The sequence below is a fragment of the Gobius niger genome, assembly GCF_951799975.1.
Source record: "Gobius niger genome assembly, chromosome: 14".
Lineage (NCBI taxonomy): Eukaryota > Metazoa > Chordata > Actinopteri > Gobiiformes > Gobiidae > Gobius > Gobius niger.
The window spans coordinates 19696459-19715419 of record NC_136865.1 but is presented as its reverse complement, the minus strand read 5'-3'; the positions used below and the strand labels follow the sequence as shown (position 1 = coordinate 19715419).

At 40.8% G+C, this 18961-nt stretch overlaps 1 protein-coding gene across 7 annotated transcripts in view; it reads right to left on the bottom strand.

Moving 5' to 3' along the window:
- Positions 1-3395: 3395 nt before the first annotated feature.
- Positions 3396-18961, bottom strand: part of LOC306974371 (myocyte-specific enhancer factor 2D homolog) — a 28603-nt gene continuing 13037 nt past the window's right edge. The window contains exons 6-13 of one of the 7 annotated variants that reach the window (XM_079571574.1): positions 18042-18098; positions 17094-17275; positions 15896-15925; positions 12191-12320; positions 10771-10966; positions 8753-8821; positions 7213-7263; positions 3396-5174 (exon numbers count right to left, since the gene is read on the bottom strand). In XM_079571574.1, the coding sequence (XP_079427700.1) occupies positions 4742-5174; positions 7213-7263; positions 8753-8821; positions 10771-10966; positions 12191-12320; positions 15896-15925; positions 17094-17275; positions 18042-18098 (1148 nt within the window). In that variant the 3' untranslated portion in view covers positions 3396-4741. The remainder of the gene's footprint in view (positions 5175-7212; positions 7264-8752; positions 8822-10770; positions 10967-12190; positions 12321-15895; positions 15926-17093; positions 17276-18041; positions 18099-18961) is intronic. The other 6 variants (XM_079571576.1, XM_079571578.1, XM_079571575.1 and 3 more) reach the window with 6 other exon arrangements.

Below are 18961 nucleotides of genomic sequence, written 5' to 3'. Positions count from 1 at the left end.
TGGTGTCTGATCGTCTAAATTTAGATCTTTAATTATCACTGAACTCGCGTGAAGAGAAGCTGCAGCACGTTTTATGACAAAACTCAACTGTCATCAATTCATGCGGATCAAACTTGTGATAAAACAAGAGCACAGTGCATTTTTTATCTACGGTTTGAAATATATATGATGTAGAGACTATAAATTAGACGTGTCTCTGAACAAAGTGTTGCAGATGTTCCTGCGACCTGTAGAAATGACAATGATACAGACTCGGATTTGTCACTCAGTTTGTCTATTTAATATATAAAATACGGTAAAACATACGCAAAAAGGATAAGGTTTCAAGGGACTTGGATACTTTGGTACAACAAACACTTTTTTGTAAAAGCGGTATAGAATTTCAATAACATATCAGTGCATACTTTGTATATGAAAATATACACAAATGTATATCATTCTCAAAAACAAAAGAATATTTTATTCTTTACAACAAAACCCAAAGCAGACTAGCTCAACACAATATATTAGCTATAAATTTCATCTTTAGTATCCATATGCTACATTATTCTGAGCTGACACTCATGTGATGCATGTCCTTTGTGTTTACAACAGGAGCTGGATGTTACCTGTAGCCCATGCATTTACATTATTCAATTAATATGAATTACCATTTTCAGTTGTTTCACGTTTTATAAATATATTCTATATCTTAATTAAAACTGCAGCATTTAACTGGTATTTCCTTCATTGCATTTGCTAATACCACAATAACTGATCGTGCAATTTTCAGCAAGTTGTTTCAAAAAAGGAAACCAGTACTATGTTTATGACCAGAGAAAATAAACGGTTGGCTATCCTACACAAAAAATCTCAATAAAATAAAAAGCTCCATAATAGTAATAATCATATCATTATAGTAATAGACAATGGAACTGTCACCAGCACAACTTAATCCAAAAATAGTGAGATTCTAAAAACATTGTACACAACGAGTAACACGGTGCAGGTTTCATGTCTCATAAAGATTGTCATGTGACTAAACTAGAGCTCGGACAGAGAACCATTGTACAATAAACCTGCCCCTAAAAGCAGTCAGTGTCCCCTTCAGTCAAGCACCCACCGACGTAAGGTTACGGTTAGTGGGGCAGATTAGGCAAAGAAATCATTCGCTTTGTGATACAAGCGCAGAATATGTGAAGTCTTTCAAATGAAGAGGTTTTTGAGTCAGGGGACCGAGTTCGACAGTCGAAACTATAAGTTAAAAAAAGGAAATATACATATCATTTCCAAGGGTCAGATCATTTCCAAGGGTCAGATAATGATGTTTTCAGGGGCTTTTCTGAAACACAAGGTCCTAGGCAACAACTCCGCCATTTTGTTTATGCTTGCATCACAAAGTAAACGATTTGGGCTTAATCTTCTCCAATGTTTAAATTTGAATTGGGAGAAAATGTGGCCAATAATGTGTGTGGGGAGAGAGGGAGGGGGGGTCAAGATCATTAGCAGTGTCCAACGAAAAGGGACAAGCCAAATTGAAAATAGAAAACTCGGTGCACGTTGGACAATAATAGTTCAAAAAATATTACACAACACAATGAGGGACGGAAGAGTGAAGAATTTTAAACATGATGTTCGAAGTGCGTCCGCCTCAAAACCTCAACAGCAACGTGACGTCCGGAACAGGGATGGGACCGGGAATCCAAACAGCCCTTCAAAACTGCCTTCAGGCGCCGCTGAACCAAATCAAAGCCACAGTGCAGAACATTTCACCCACAAAATATCATAAAATATAAGCATTAATAACACACGAAAGAGCCTGTAGTTTAAAACTGAGGTGGAGGGCGACTGAAAATTCCATGGCGATAACTATGGTAACTATGGTAACTGGCAAACTGCAGATTTTTTCGTCTTAGTTTTCGGTTAATATCTCATTATTGGGAGATTTTACTTGAAACAAAGTAAAGTAAAGTCTAAATCGGGTCCGTGTGGATGTTTATTCACAGCAGATTGTTCAGCAGATGCGGAAAAAATGGCAATCGTTGTGCTAGCTAGCGTTAGCGCGATGCTATCATGTAGCATCATGTTAGCATTCTCCGTCATTTATGTATTTTTGGGCTGTTGAACCACTTTGCTCCTCTCCATGTCTTTGTATCTTCATCTAGTAGAAAACTATGTTCATAAGTCAGCATTTGTTAAAGTAGTTTTAGAACAATTAGAGAAAGTTTAGATTGTTCTCCAAATTTTTTTCTCCCTTAACTGTTTTCAAACATGACCATATACTGCCAGAAATACTTTACTTTTGATAACCCGCTGAAGAGAGTGCTTTGTCGGCTGTTTGGAATCACGATGGTCCATTTAGTTCTTTTGAGTTTCATAAATTGATCTTGTGACGTAGCAACATTTGACCTGGAATGTTCCGCACTGTAGCTTTAAGAAATTTTAAAAAATAAAGTGTCTTATTTTGTGAATTTGTCTCCATCTGTCCCCAAGTTAAATCCGATTTGAGCATTATTTGTGGCTGATTATAACTTGGCTCCGATATAAATGAGGAACTTCCTTTTGACTGGCTGCTGAAACAATGTCGGTAAAACATAAGCGAGACAAATCAAAGAGGGTTGAGGCTGCACGGAAATCCCCACATCCTGGTGCATCACGGGTTCAAATCCCAGCGTGGATGAGTTTATTCCATGCCATGTTTCCCTGTTACATTAGGTCTGCTTTTAAAAAATGATTGGCCATAAACAAAAACAAAACAATGGGTGTTCACGAATGCTCTTTCCAAACAATGAAAATGCATTTAGGTGCTTGTCTGAGTATAATATCAAACTTTTTGTTGTTGTTTTTTGCTTGTAGTGCCCATCCCTAGATCGAAAGAGTCCAAACGCAGGTTACGCTCTCTCTTCCTTTACCCCCTTACATAGATTTCAACTGCGGTATATCCATAACCATATATAAAAATACTGTCCACATTTAACAGTCTGCACCCAGAAAACATCAAGAAAATTGGGAGAATATTTCCATTTGTTGACTATTATTACAACTACTCACACACACACATACACACATGAAATGGCTATGACAGAACGCTGTGCTTCCTAAATCGACAGCACGTTTTCCAAAAGCCCGAAAAAACCTCGACTTTAAAAAACGAAAAGGCATAAACTAAGTGTGTGCTTACGTGACAAGTCTTACTCAATTAACCTAAGTGTATTTTTTTTTTTTTACCTCATATAACTATACCAAAAGTGAGTGGCAGTGTCTTAATAATAACGAGTTTCGTGTCTAATAATAATGGACATTTTCACTGATAACCGTATAAGCTTTGTGGCATAAGAGAATAGAATGACAACACCACGACCAAGCAGGCCTCCGTGAGAAGAGTGCACACGACCATCCACGATAGCATAAAATAGTTTTGTTTTTTTTGTCTTTTTTTTAAAACTTTTTACGGATAAAACGTCATTACTGTCACCAGAACGTGTGGCCTCGAGTCCGGCACCGTTTACTCCAAAAAACATGATCAAAGTCACACTCATATATTATGCAAACAGATCCACTGAGTCAACACATTGCTTGTTTTTAGGGATACCTAGCAAAGTCTATGCAAATATTATATCCATATGTACATACACGTCGTTTGAAAGCCGCTGCTGTACGTTGTCGCCCCCCTGAAACTTTTTGCGCGGTAGAAATATAGAAAATGTCTTTTTCCGTTTCACTTTTCACGGCGAAAAGAGGACAGCTAATAGATACGAGAGAGGCTAAAAGGAGGAGGACATCAAAGCTCTTGTATAAGGAGTGGTTTATACAAAGTCCTACCGCTGGACAAGGTTTTTAAATTACTAACAGATATAGTAAGGTCAACACGTGGACTGAAAGAACGAAATACTACCCGGGAGGAAAAGAAAAAAAAGCCAGATTTAGGCTTGGAAAAAAAACTACACATTTCACTGCATGGCGTCTACTCCTGGGTACTAATCTAGACTCCTGGTATCCTTTGCAAAGAGTTCGAGAAGAGGTCACAAAGTCAAAAGGACGGTTAAGTGCAGCCGTGGGGTGAGGACAGCAGGGGGCGCTCTGTAGGCCCTCGAAACAGTCTCAAATCCTGGTGTTCTCTGTGACAAGTGCGGTGTGTGTGACGGTTCGTCCCTGTGCCATTTGCGAGAGGCATTTGGCATTTTTTTTTCTCTTTTTTGTGGTTTTGTTGAGGTTGGTATTGGCACTCCGTAGCTGCTGGGGTGGCGAAGTTTGTCAAATGTTTTTTTAGTGCTGAATACACGCGTTTCAGTCTGAAAACCGCATCAAGGCATTTCCAAAAGTGCCATATATAGGTGAGCGAGCTATGGATGGATCCTGAAAGATGCTGGATTTTTTTTTTTTTTTTTTCCTTTTTCAAAATGGAGGCAAAAGTGGCGCGCAAGTCCAGTTCTTGTTGCCACTTGTTATGCCAGTGCAGCAATGCGAGTACACGGTGATGCGCAACCATGTACAAACCTCATCAGTTTGTCTATTGAGAAGTCTGTTTGAGCTAAAGAAAGATCATGTCGTGTCCACTCGAAGCCGTCTTCCTCGACTAAACATTTTTTTGTTTCGTTTTTTTTTCTTATTTTGGCAAAGTCTGCAGCTAAGTTGTATGACAGGGGCCATGACACGGTGCTAGTGTTGAATGGCAGTGGTGGGGTGCGTGCCGTGAGTGCGCGAGTGTCTCCAAAACGAGAAAAAACAACAACAAAAAAGAAACATGTCAAATCCGCTGCCTCTATGTGGCCCAAGCGTCTAGTCTCATGCGCTTCACGTTGCCCCCTTCCTGCTCTTGCTCGCTGGCCGTCCTGATGAGGAGATCCGCCGGGTTAATGCTCGCCGTCCCGCCGCCGCCGCCCCCTCCCCCGCCCCCTCCTCCTCCGCCGCCCGTGTCGTCCCGATCGCTCCCCTCGAACGAGCTGGCGTTGCTACTGACGCTGTCCGCCGGCGAGCGTCCCGTGGGCGGTTCGAGGCAGAGCAGGGAGCCGGGGTACTGGGGCGGGGCGGTGAGTATGGTGCCCCCGGCTGCCGTGGAGACCGGCGTGGAGGAGGACGGAGGGGGGCAAGGCGTGCTCCTGTCCCGCCCCGGAGACACTGGCTCAGACTTGATGCTCACGCTGGAGTTGGTGTTGACCGTCAGCATGGCGCCTTGAGGTAAATGGGCCACCGGCCTGAAAAGACGATAGGGTCACAAAACAGTGGAGGAAACAGGGGGCAACACATCAGACAGGAACCTTCATACGTGTTAACAAGTACTGTGCAAAGGTTTGAGACAAAGTAAGATCATTCTGTTAACATACAAGAAGCAAAGTGAAGAATATGAAGCACCAACCAATTCATGTAGTTTTCTCACTCTTTTGTAAACCCATTAAAGCCACACTGCGGAACATTCGTGGTGATTTGTCACTGTTGGGTCATGCTTTAAGGTCGTAATCTCTGCTGTAACTTGGGCTCGTATTTTAGCTGCATATCAGTATGACGCTCAGCAGAGGTTTATTACAGCATTGCCAGTCTTGAATGGTCAGACTAACACAATGTCTCGAGTTTATGCATCCAGGTCTCGCACTGATGGTAAATAAACTTACATAAGACATTCAGACTCCCTCTTATTTTCCATCTATCCTCTCAGACTCCACTGTTTTTTTCTTGCAGCTAGAATGTCGTACAAACGTAGCAGTGATCCTAAACATGCTCCAAATGCTCAGCTACACAGACAATGGTATTTTTTGCAGTGGGTTATTAAAGAAACATTTTCAATCAAATTATTCTTTCTATTGGAGACAAGTGAGCTCTGAGGAGAGTCCACTAGTTGTTGTTTTTTTAAAGCAGAACTAAGTAAGTCATGCCCCTCTAGGCCATAAGGTGTCGTAGCATGTTGAGTTTGTTTTACTCATCAGTTGTCCGTGAGAGTAAATACTACGCTTATAGAAAAGACAAAGGGAGAGCGGCATATTGTACACTCAATTACACAATGGGGATACTTTTTTTTAAAACTCAAACTTGGCTGTAAACACTGCTAAATTGGCGCTAGCCCTTAGTTAGCCTTGCCTGTTAGCCTGTTAGCGTCTTCTTCGTGATTCCATTAGTGTGTACTGCGCCTCCGGGTCGTAGCAGGGAAAGGTACAAGTGTGGTTTTCTGGCCAGAGACACCAGGGGGAAATGAAAGACCCTCCAATCATCCCACTGACACTTGTATTACCCCTGAGGGACTACAGAAAGGATTTATTAAGGTAAACAAGTTACTTAGTTCTTCTTTAAAGCAGTACTAAGTAACGTGTTTACCTTAATAAATCCTTTCCGTAGTCCCTGTGGGGGTAATACAAGTGTTTATGGGATGATTGGAGGGTCTTTCATCTCCCCCTGGTGTCTCTGGACAGAAAACCATGTTTGCAACTTGACTGCCACCGGACCGGAGAAAGCAATACACACTAATAGAATCACGAAGAAGAAGATAACATGCTAACGGGCAAAGCTAACTGTGGGCTAACGTCACTTTAAACAGTATTTACAGCCAAGTTTGAGTGAAAAAAAAATGTTTCCATTTTATAATTGGATGCACAGTAACCCTCTCTCCCTTCGCCTTTCCTGTCAGCGTAGTATTTACTCTCCAAGACAATTAATAAGTTAAAAAACGTAACTTGCTACTACACCTGCAGTTGCACTTATGGCCTCTAGGGGGAAGAGTTACTTAGTACTGCTTTAAGGTATTTTTCATCAATAATTGAACCTGTATTGAAATTAAGGCTAGTGTTGTATTTAAAGGTTAAATTCTATGCAGCATGGCTTTAAAAGTTAGATTTTAAAAAAGCACATGGCTTTAGAAAGTGACAGAACACAGCGTGTGTATACTTTAACGTTTGCACAGTACTGTTCATAAACAAGACTAACGCAAAATGCAAAATAAAACACCTTACAGTTCACAAATCAACAGAGCAAAGCCACACCATATTTCCCCATTAACCAATCGATATTCAATCCATAGCCTGTTCCAAGCAGAAACATCTCCCCATAGATCGACAGGACAGCCTGAGAAGCATGAGTGGCGAGTGTGAATGAATTGACAGAGTAAGTCGACTGAAGGTGTGAAGGAATGCATAATAATCAATGGGTTAGTGTCAAAGTCAATCCGGTCTGTTGTCTGCACACATGCTTAAAAGGAGCCAGCCAAAGCGCACAGACAAACAGGAAACAGGAAGTGAGATACAGTACCGGCCCAACCACTCATCTCTACCCAAGAGCAGGTTGGACGGAGAGCCAACGCTGTGGGGACAAAACAAAGGATTGGAGTCCGAACAGAGGAGGAAAAAATGTGAGGCGCCAACATTATTGTGTGCATAGACAATAATGTTGTGAAGTCTGAGTGTAAAACTAGCACAGTCCTATTTCATCTGAGCTCAACATGAACCTAAAGCACACAAACAGGTGAAGAACATATCATCGAGTGAGTATTTAAAGACAAACATGCACACGGTAAAGTCGGGCAGCGCGATTTTGAAACAATATCTGAATGTTTCTGACAAGCACTAGGATTGTGATTAGATTTCCTTCAGTTTGCTGAGTAGATTTTACACATCCAGCATTACTATTTGAGGCTAGACAAACCAATACAAAATCCACATGCATTTCAGATTAATTCAAGTGGCCTAAACTACAAGGTTGGCTGGTTTTTAACCCAATAAGCCCTAGGGCTGGGTACCGTTAAACAATACCAGTCTGGGATCGAAAAAAAAAAAGGTTTAGGCACTACTGGAAAAAATAAAAGTATGGAAAGCAGGTATCGAAAAGAAAAAGAAAATCTGTTGTTCCTCAATATAAAATAAAAAAAAAGCGAAAAACAAGTTGAAATGTTTTTTTTAAAAAGTGGAAAAAATTGGGGAAAAACAAGCGGTAAATTGTGGTAAATTTGAGAAAAAAATGTGGGGAAAAACTGGGAAAATTGGTGGCAAAAGTTGAAAAAAAAAAAAAAGGGGAGAAACATTTGAAAATTTTGGGAAAATTCAGGAATAACAGGTTTAAAATTGTGAAATTCTTTGGGAAATTTAGGGAGGAAAATTGACTTTTTTGTTGTTGAAAATTTAGGAATATATATATTTTTTAAACGGGTTCAAAATTGAAAAAAAAAAAAAGTTTCTTGGTTGTTTCACCTCAAACAAATGATACAGATACAAAATAAATTAAATGGAAGGAAAAGGAATCAATAACATTACCAATCTGTTTTATAGCTCAATATGATAAATATTTTAGTATAGGCATCGAAAAAAGTATTGTTAAAGTACCGGTATCGAAAAATAAGTAACGGTATCCAGCCCTAATTAGCCCCTCATTGAGACGGGTCATTTTGTTGTTTGCAGGGGATGTTTCACTCCTGCAGTCTTTGTTTTAAATTGCCACTTTTACTTGTTTGTGCAGCCCTATTAAATGGCCAACACTTCAGTGAGTTCATATACGATGTCAGATGATTCATTTTTCCATTGTTTGAATTTTTCTGAACCTTTTGGTCCGAAGAGAGAAACACATGCATTAAGTGTTATCGCTAAATAATTTCAAATATTAATCCTAATGTAATTTGTGCAAAGCTATTCCCTCACATTCCCTCGCAGATCAACAGGCTAAAACCTTTCAATATCTAAAAAGAGAAGCTTCGGGCTCATTTAGAATCATATTTGAGACACGCTCCTCTTATGTTGCAACACAGTCCACTACAAACATGGGACATTGGACACACGCACACTGGGACTGGGCTGTTCACCTCAGATTGGCCGCCAGGCTGGACACCTGGCTGGACAGATCGCTGCTCTGTTTGTCCATGCCCCACATGCTGCGGACGAGAGGAGAGAGAGACTTCACCACAACCCCACCAACACGGCATTACACTGGACAAGTTCCCTAAGTAAACACCATACCTACTGTTTACACGCAGTCACAATTCGGCGGAGTTCAGGGGGACATGTTACCTTTGTTGTTTAATGCTTTCAACGAGTCTACAGTTGTTTAAGCGCCAGACTTAACATCAGACACAACACTGCACGCGCTGCTGTTCTGTTCTGTGCGACGGTGCATTGACAGTTCTTAATTACCGCTTTGGAGCTAATTACAGTCATTTTTTTTCATTTAAGCAAATAAGCACGACTACAGCGGTGCATCAAGGCCATATGTTAAACACGTCTCGAGAGGCAGGGAGAGGGGACTAGAAATCTTTGCTCAAATCTCATTTAACACACGGCTGTGCATAAATTTTTTTTTTTTATGAGTGGAACTGGTATCTGCAACATTAAATGCAAACAAGAAATGGCAGCACTTTACTTTACAGCACAGTGACAGCGTGGTAAAGGATTGAGACAGCATCGATTCTAAAAGTGTGACTTTGCCATGTCAGAATGATAGTCGGCTTTAAAAAAAAAAAAGAAAAGAAAAGCGCACACACTCAGATTTATTTCCGAACAGTGTTGCATTCATTTTACACTGAGATCTTGTATTGATAGTGGGAGAGTCGGACCACGGAGCAAAACCTTCTCCAGCACATAATTGCAAAACAAGTAAAAGGATATTTTAGTATTTTTGACATAGGGCCTCATTTCCTAGTTATCCAGAGTGTTGTTGATTTCTGGAGATATTTTTTTTGTAATTCATGCAGTTCTTATATTTGAAGAGTTTCGTGGCGCTAGGCTAATGCAAGGCTAGTGCATTTCTATGGTATCAGCAAGTCTGCAATAAAAACAGTCTGACCCGCTCCACAGTGCCTGGAGCGGGTCACATGTCTGTGTTGATAGAATAATTTTAACCATTTTGCATTTAAAATAACTTATATTCGAGCGGCATCTGCTTCATGGTTGGAGAAGCAATGCAGCGGAGGAGTGATCTGCTAGAAAGTAGTCCCCCAAAATGCGATCATTCATGTGATGCAAGGTCAGTTATATTCCAAAAATGATTCTATCGACACAGACATTAATATCATTAGTCTGGCTTTATAAGTGATTTGCCTCAGGTGCTCGGTGGAGCGGGTCAGACTGTTTTTAATGCAGGCTAGCTGACATCAAAGAAATGTGCTAGCCTTGCACTAGCCTAGCACCACGAAACTCTTCAAATATAAGAACTGCATGAATTACAAAAAAAATATCTCCAGAAATCAGCAACACTCTGGATAACAAGGAAATGAGGCCCTATGTCAAAAATCCTGAAATATCCCTTTAAGATCTTTGTGAGGGCCAATCCATGAGTGAAAGTGTTGCTCAACTTAGACATGACACAAGTTTCTTTTGAACCTGGCTGTGTATCACTTCAAGTGATTACGTAAAAAAAAACAGGTACAAACCTAGTTTATTTCATGGTAACATGAGTCATGTGAGTGATCAAAGACGTTACCCTAACACTAAACCAGTATAATGACTGCATTAGAAAGAAACAGTACTCTCTTTCTCCCTTAAGTCACGGTGCTCCCTCCGTACCATGTCATAACTGTGCTGTAAAGTACTTAAGTGCAACCCAAGAGTCAACTTCCCCTCTGCTTCTGCTCTTCATAAAAAAAACTCCAACTGATGTCATGGCGGGGCTGAGATGACGGGATGCTGTGATTTACTAAAGGAGGGAAAGGTGTGAAGTGCTTGCATTGTAAGGCTATGACAATGAGACCATGCAAGCTGACAGGGGGGGGTGGACGGAGGGTCCAAGGTGAGCATTTAATTTAGAAGTCTCAAGAGCGTAACGTCGATCTCTATGGGACAGGAACAAAAAAAAACAGAACCCGTTTCTGAAGCGTCGCAAACTTACACCAAGTTACTGAGCGACGCCAGGTTGATCTGCTGCTGTTGCTGAGCGCTCGTCGGCTGCGGGTGTTGCTGCTGTTGCTGAGGCGGTTGCTGGGAGACGGCCTGCTGTTGCCATGTCGACACGCTGCTCGGTAACAGACCTCCAGGTGATGCCAGAGCATGCAGCGCAGTGATGTCCGCGCTGGTCAGCTGGTACTCTGCACGAAACACACGGCCATTAAACACTGGGAGAACTATGGAGACTTTTTATTTACTTTTATTGTATCATGCAAAATTCTGAAACTAAAACCTACCTCCGTACTTTACATTTTATAGTTTGATACAATGAGTGTGCACGCAAAGTTTAGAGAACTCTTAGATTGCTTGGAGCACCTTCTGCTGGCAGCAAGGGGAACTACAATCATCATACAAACCACCATTTTTAGCTAGCAACACGCTTACAAAATGATGGTGCCAATTTGAGTGCAGAATAGCTCAAAATGGGCCCAACAATTCTGAATGGGGTTCGAAAATGTGAAGGACAATATCTATGACACCACTATTAGTGATGGACAACACCGCATTTTTTTTTAAATTGACACAATACCAATGCTTTTGGGGTCGTTTTGGTCGACACCCATACCAATAAATTCATATGAGTGATGCATTTCAATCAATGTACATTTTTGAAAGTGGTTATTTTATTATGTTAATACGTAAGCTACAGTAAAATGTCAATCTACCTGGTTATTTAACTGTGTCGATGTTAAATTAAAATGTTAAATGAATGCTTTGAAGGCTTGCAGAATATAAACCTGGACCTCCTGTCACAATATGAATGGGTCAGTCCAATACTCTGCTGCTGTGGGTTGATTTGGCACAGAAGAATGGAGTTAGTTGTCCTTTTGTGTCGCACCTTTGTTTTACATATGCTAATCAGTATCGGTACTTGTTACCCGATATCAATATGTAGCTCCAATCAAGGCAGATTTAAACATTTAATTTCATATTTTGTTTTGTAGATTAAAAAGATAAAGAATTTCAGATAAATACAGCACAGTTCATAATATTAATATTTCATTTGTTTTTTCAATTATATTTGCTTCCTTAAAACTGACAAATAGGGGAGAACTTACTTTTGGTTCAGCTTTAATTGAGTTGCTATGGGAACAGTATAGGCGTGGCACAGAGCAACATGAGGCACCTACCTGGAGCAGAGTCCGAGAGAAAGCCAATTAAGAAGACTAACTTGATTTCCTTGGGGTTTAAGCGGCCAATGAGGTTAGATTGTTGGCAATGGCATTAATGGCATGATTAAGACATATGAAGATAGCCAAATAAATGTCTGTGGAGACCGAAGAATGACTTGAGCCTTGATTAAAACTCCTGTGGAATCAATCCGCCCATCCCTAATAAGGCAATGCTACTCTAGTCTGGCTCACCTGTGTTGTAGGCGGTGGGCATGGCGGAGAAGGGCAGCCCCTGGGCCAGGAGGCTGGGAGTGGCCACAGAGACGACAGGTGTGGTGAGAGTCTGTGCCACCTGCGCTCCCACTGCCAGCCGCTGAGCATTCTGGGGGGGAAAAAAACATACAGCAGCGTCAGAATACAGCGACAGGACAGGGCTTTGGACACGTCCTGACGTCCAAGGACTAACTGTGCGGTGTGGGACATGCTGGAGACGATGAGATGTGGTGAGAGTCAGTAAATCTCAGAGTGAGGGATTTACCACTAACCAGGGGCTTTTCTTGATGACATGCTTCAAAAACAGCGTCTTTATCTGACAATGTATCTGAGACACATTACATTAAAGGCATTTGAGTTTTTGCACAATCGTCAATAGACTTTTTTTTTCCCTGAGAGAAATGTTGAAATACTTGAAGGACATCTTATATTGTTAAAATTGGCTGATTACTAAGGTTAAAAAGCAGCTCATAGTTCAAAATATTTGGATGCCGCAACATTTGGCAAACAGAGTCTTGGTAAGAAGACACAAAGAGGTGTTATGGGGGTGCATCTGTCCGGTCTGTTAAAATGTTTAATCACTTTTTGTCAAAGGAATATTAAGGTTATTCATGCAAAAAAAGGCCAAAAGATCTTTCTCGGTCTCGAATAACGGCTCTACTGTGATCATTTTCAGAGGAAACATTCGACCCGGGTTGTGACTGTAACATTGGATTTAGAGAGAGGGAAGATTGAGCGCGGAGCAGGGCCAGATTCAATTAAGTGGCTTTGTGGAGACGCGAGGAGGAGCGGCGCGCGAGAGGCCCATGAAAATGAATCACTCTGCGCTGGAAAATGAGATTCTCGCTGTAACTTTGAGAGGGATTGTAGAAATATGGCAGAGGGGTGACAGCACCAGCTATGAGAACAAGTCAAGACTTTGGACACATGCTGGGTCTTAGGGGGATTATGCCGCGCTGTTTAACTGCAGACTGGGGTTGGCTGTAAGGTTTTTCTTCCATTTTCTTCTACACTGATTACGCCGATGTATTTGGAGGAATATTGGTATGTTGGCTACACGTTATTAACAGGGTTTACACAGGCAGCAGCAAATCAAATGTAATCGTTTTTAATGCCATTTTAATGCCCAAATACTATATTTTTAATGACACGAATGCAAAAAAATGGGGGCCTACTTAATGCGTTGCAAACAGGGGGAAAGATTGAAAATTTCATATCTAAAACAGGATACAATGGTAGGGCTGGGTACTGTTTAGTTTTCTCCGATACCCGTACTAAAAAATTTGTCACCTAGAATCAGAAAACAGAACAATGATGTGTTTAAGCTCTGTAAATTTACAATATCGGGTTCAACTCCAAGAAATGTGTGAAAAAGTGGGGGGAAATTGGGAGAAGTTTTGGCAAAAATAAAATTGTGTCAAGAAAATGGGGAGGAAACAGGAGAAATAGGGAGAAAAAATGGGAATAAATTGGGTTAAAAACAAAAAGGTCAAGAAAATGGGGAAAAACGGGGGGAAATAGGGAAAATATAAGTTAAAAAAATATGTCAAAAGAGAGGGAGAAAAATTGCAAAAACAAGAAAAAATTGGGAGCAAAAATAGGAAATAAATGTGTAAAAAAAAAAAGGAAAAATGGGGTTAACATTAGGCAAAAAAAAATTAAAAGTTGTGGAGAAAAATAAATACAAATTTGACAAAAATGGGGAGAAAATCTTGGGGAAAAACTTTACTTATTTGAGCCAAAACAACCAAGTCACTTCCTTTAATGCTGTCCAAGGACCAACAGCATCAAAACTTGGATCTACAGATATATGATTTTTTTTGGTACTTGCTTTCGATACTTTTTATTTTTTTGATACTGGTAGTACCTGAACAATATTTTTTTGAATACCTGGTATTGTTAAACGGTACTCAGCCCTACTACTCTACTTAATCTTGAGTACATTTTTGAGTACATTTTGTTTTGCCACCCCAGAGCCTATAGCAAAAACAAAACCTAAGATTACCATGCACTGACAGCATCTAATTAGAGCACATGTTTATTTATCAGAAGTAAGAGTCTGTATTAGTGCAACAGTGGTCCATCCTGCTTTGCTTTCCTGTCTGTGAAACTGATATGTATTTCTGCACATTTTTCAAAGCACATTTTTTGCTTGTCCTTTGTGTGAGTAGAAAAATGAAAGAGAATTACTAATAACAAAAACACTGTAATAGTCCTAACATGTTTTCCTCTCCATCAAGATGTAAAGAATGACACGTCAGTATCTTAATCATGGCATGAAAAGACCAATGCCTTCTTGGACTTCACTCTACTTGTTGTCGCTGTTGTTGTTGCAAGTTTTGCCCTTAATGTAATGCCAGATTTTGACATCTCTATCCAACATTTGGTGAAAGGGGGGGTGGAGATGGGAATTGGGGCAAGTGTCAGTGAACCAGGTGGCCAAGCGATACACCCATCATGCTTTAGTGGCATCTTCAGATCACTTCAGGACGATGCAAACTGCCTTTCGGGTGTCGGATGATACAGGGCTGTGCATGGTAGTTGTCAATCTCGGCAGCTTTTGCAATGCAGTTCAACAGTCTCCCCTTTTTTCCCCCACATGTGGTGGCTCACGACTATAAAACACACTTTTTACAGGTTATAAATAAGACACATTTGATCATAGAGATATATCTGAGTTAAAAAAAATACTAACACTAACATACATTGAATCAAGTTTCTGCTTTTGGGCACCACCAGGTTTGTTTATCATCCGCAAAAGCTCCCATTCAATCACAACTACCATGCACCGCCTTTACTCAAACATCCTTAGAGGGATATTTCAGGATTTTTGACATGGGGCCTCATTTCCTAGCTATCCAGAGTGTTGTTGATTTCTGGAGACTTTTTTTCTGTTTTATTCACGCAGTTTAGTGGTGCTAGGCTAGTGCTAGGCTAGTGCTAACTAGTAGCCTGCATTATAAACAGTCTGACCCAAGCACAGTGCACCAGAGGCAAACCCCTTATAACACCAGACTACTGATATAAATGTCTGTGTCGACTGAATATTTTTTGAAATATAACCCTTTTGCATTTAAAAGAAGTTATATTTGAGCAGCTTCAGCTTCCTGGTTGTAAGCTACGCAGCGGCGGAGTGATCTGCTCGGTTACCGGATCTACAGTAGTTTGTTTACCTGCAGCCGGCATTACTACACGTGGAATTCACAAAGGAGCTTTCTACAAATCAGATATGGCATCGTTTGGAGGACTACCCGATGATTTTGAAGAGGTTTTTAATGCGGGCTACTAGCTACCATAGACATTCGCTAGCCTAGCACTAGCACCACTAAACTCTTCAAATATAAGAACTGCATGAATAAAAATATATATATATCTCCAGAAATCAACAACACTCTGGATAACTAGGAAATGAGGCTCTATATCAAAAATCCTGAAATATCCCTTTAACACTTTATCCACTGCACATTGGAGTTATCTCTACATATCTCACTAATAGATAACAAATAAAACACTGATTCTGTCCGAATGCGAGACAGTTATTATGGCCCCTGATCTCCATGCAGTCAAGTTGCAAACCAAAGTATCCTTGAAAATATGTCGAACAAAGACCGGGAACAATGATCGCTGTGGTGAGACCATGCGTCTTAACAATGTGTGACCAGTGACTGAAGTGGGAGAATTCACCTCGTTTACCAACTCCAGCTCTTCCTCTGTCTGTGAAGGGGCGACACAAGCGTTAAACTCGGAGTGCTTCGGTGATTTCAAAATTAAAGTAAAAAAAAAAAAAAAAAAGATCTACATGGTTAACATGACTTTGGTTTTCGGGTCTGGCTTCACTCAAATGCTAAGTTACATTGTCTCAGGGAAAGCGACTCCTCCAAGCATTTTGGCTAAGTTGCACAGTTATAACATGGTACCACTTCAGGTGTCGTAGCATGTTTTTTTTACTCATTAATTGTCCGTGAGAGTAAATACTACACTGACAGAAAATACAAAGGGAGAGAGGGATATTGTACATCCAATTACACAATGGAGATAATTTTATTCACTCAAAATTGGCTGTAAATACTGTTTAAGTGGCACTAGCTCACAGTTAGCTCTGCCCGTTAGCCTGTTAGCTTCTTCTTCGTGATTCCATTAGTGTGTATTGGGGCCAGAGACACCAGGGGGAATTGAAAGACCCCACAATCACCCATTAACACTTGTATTACTCCCAGAGGGACTATGAAAAGGGTTTATTAAGGTAAACAAGTTACTTAGCACTGCTTTAACCTTCTTCATATTATTACCATGAAATACAGTAGAATGACTGTTTCCTATTACTATGTAAATTATCATAATTACCATCTTAGATACTGTGTTACTTCCATCTTATTATCAATGCTATTACGTGCTGTAAAGTGCTACGACGAACTCTACTGCAGTGTTTCCCACTTAGGCACTTAAGAGGAGTACTTGGAATCACTCGAGGTTTGAAAAAACAGGTGAAAGTGATCAGTAAGTAAAGCTATTCAAATAATAGGTTGCAGTAAGATTAATATTTAACATTTTCTTCCTACAAATAAATAGGAGCTCTAGTTTTCACTTTCTAAATAATCTACAGCTCCCTTGACGAAGGATAAAGTGTACTTGGAAAATAGATGAAAGACCCAAGGGGAGCCAAGACAGAAAGTTTAAATGTATGTATAGAAACTATGTCCTTCTAAAACATATTGCATTACATCTTAACGTAAAGCTATACATTTACGATTTACATGCCCAAACTTTGTTGATGTACTCTGTTTCCGTAAGCTCAAACAGTGAACATAGCGTACTCTGAAGTATTTGAGTATATAAGTTAAGTGTGAGCACAGACGCAGCGCTCACTCTCTGTTGGTCTCACCATCTGCATCAGGCTCTTCCCGCCCTGCGATGTGATGACTCGCAGGTCTGGCTTACGGCTGTTGGCCATCTGGGGGCTGGGGGGCGGAGGGGGGGACTTTGCCGGGACTACTTTCCCCAGACTGTTGCCGTTGGAGACGGTGAGGAGGCCCGGCGAGGCCCTGGCGCTCGTGTATCCATTAGCTGCGGGGGAGACAAAGGTGCGATCGCTCAGAAATCAATTAAATCTCACAGGTGAATGAGGGAGACAGAGGGAGCAGACAATGGAGGGTCTCGGGGTGAAGCTAAAATAATCAGCGGCTGGAGCTGCCTGCGCTGTGCAGCTATTTCCAGACACTGCAGTGGGTACAGGTGCGAGTCAAACCACAGCGGATGAAGCATAAAAGAAATCCGCTAATGAGAAGACAATGTCAAAGTCTTTCCTGCTACAATTATAAGAACACGTGTCCAAACTTCAGCAATCCTAATTTGGTTCTGCTTTCAAATTAATGTTCATCGTCCTCTTTCTTTTTGATTTTTCTTGACATTTTCCTTCTAAGACCCGCACAGCTCATCATCTACTTCCTAGTTCAGTGATTTTGAAATAGTCTGCATGTCAGAGACGTCCTCCCGTATCACATATTCCTTCATATACTGCGTTTGTGGAGCATAAGGACTAGCATGTTTACGAGCTGAACACAAGCTCTTTTTCTCTCGTTCAATAACAAAACAGATTCATGGTGAGAGAAAAACATCTCTCTCATGTGGCTATAGATCACGCAACATGCTACACAGCGAAGTGCCGCCAATACTGTGCCATTGTTTTGTACTGGTGGCTTCCCCTGACTCATTTTCTTTCAAGCTGAATCCCAGATGGTGCAGAGGAGGAGAGAGAAAAGGGATTTTGGCCGAGCGAGCACATGTGGCATCGAATAAAGAGAAGTGCACAAAGATTTCAAAGAATACTTACGAACTGGACTGGGGCACCCTCCGTTCGAGTTATTTAGATCGCCGCCGAGAAGAGCTCCTATCGAGAACAGAGCATGAGTAATAAGGTTACGTAGTGAAGCGCCATCGCATTGTTTTTAAAAGGCACTGCCACAGGCTTTATTATCCAAAAAACACCTTCGTAGTGCGCTCATCTGTCATTTCAAAGCCCCTGCAGGACAGTTAGCGTAAAGTACATACAGTAGGTTCGGGAAGTATCCATAGCCTTTTATTTATCATTGTATTACTATGTAAAGTCTGATACTGAAACAGATACAATTGTTATTATTATACACTCTACACTAGGGCTGAGTACCATTAAATACCAGTGTAAAACAGTTTAGGCACAACTGGCATTGAAAAAATAAAAGAATTGAAACTAGTTTTGACGCCTGTTGAGTCCAGGCACAGCATTAAAGGAAGTGTTGTTGAAGCTCAAATAAATGATACAACTTTAAAGCAGAACTAAGTAACATATTCCCCTTAGAGGTCATAAGCGCCACTGCAGGTGTCGTATCATACTACATTTTATTTACTCATTAATTGTCCGTGAGAGTAAATACTACACTGACAGAAAAGACAAAGGGAGAGAGGGATATTGTACATCCAATTACACAATGGAGATTAGGGATGTACCAATCCGATATTCAGGGTCAGTATCGGTAGCCGATCCGGGCCTTTTGAGAGTATCGGATTGGATCAGATTTGATGACTGGACGGGTCCGATACAAGACGGTCGTGTCTTGCACATAAGTAAGTGCCCAGCCCTCATGACTTCATAAGACACATTTCAAAACAGAATTCAGATGGCTGCCAAAATAAAATCACAGAAACTGTACAATCAATCATAACAGAACATCCACATCACACAGGAGGATATAAATTCATTTGTCTACTATAGTT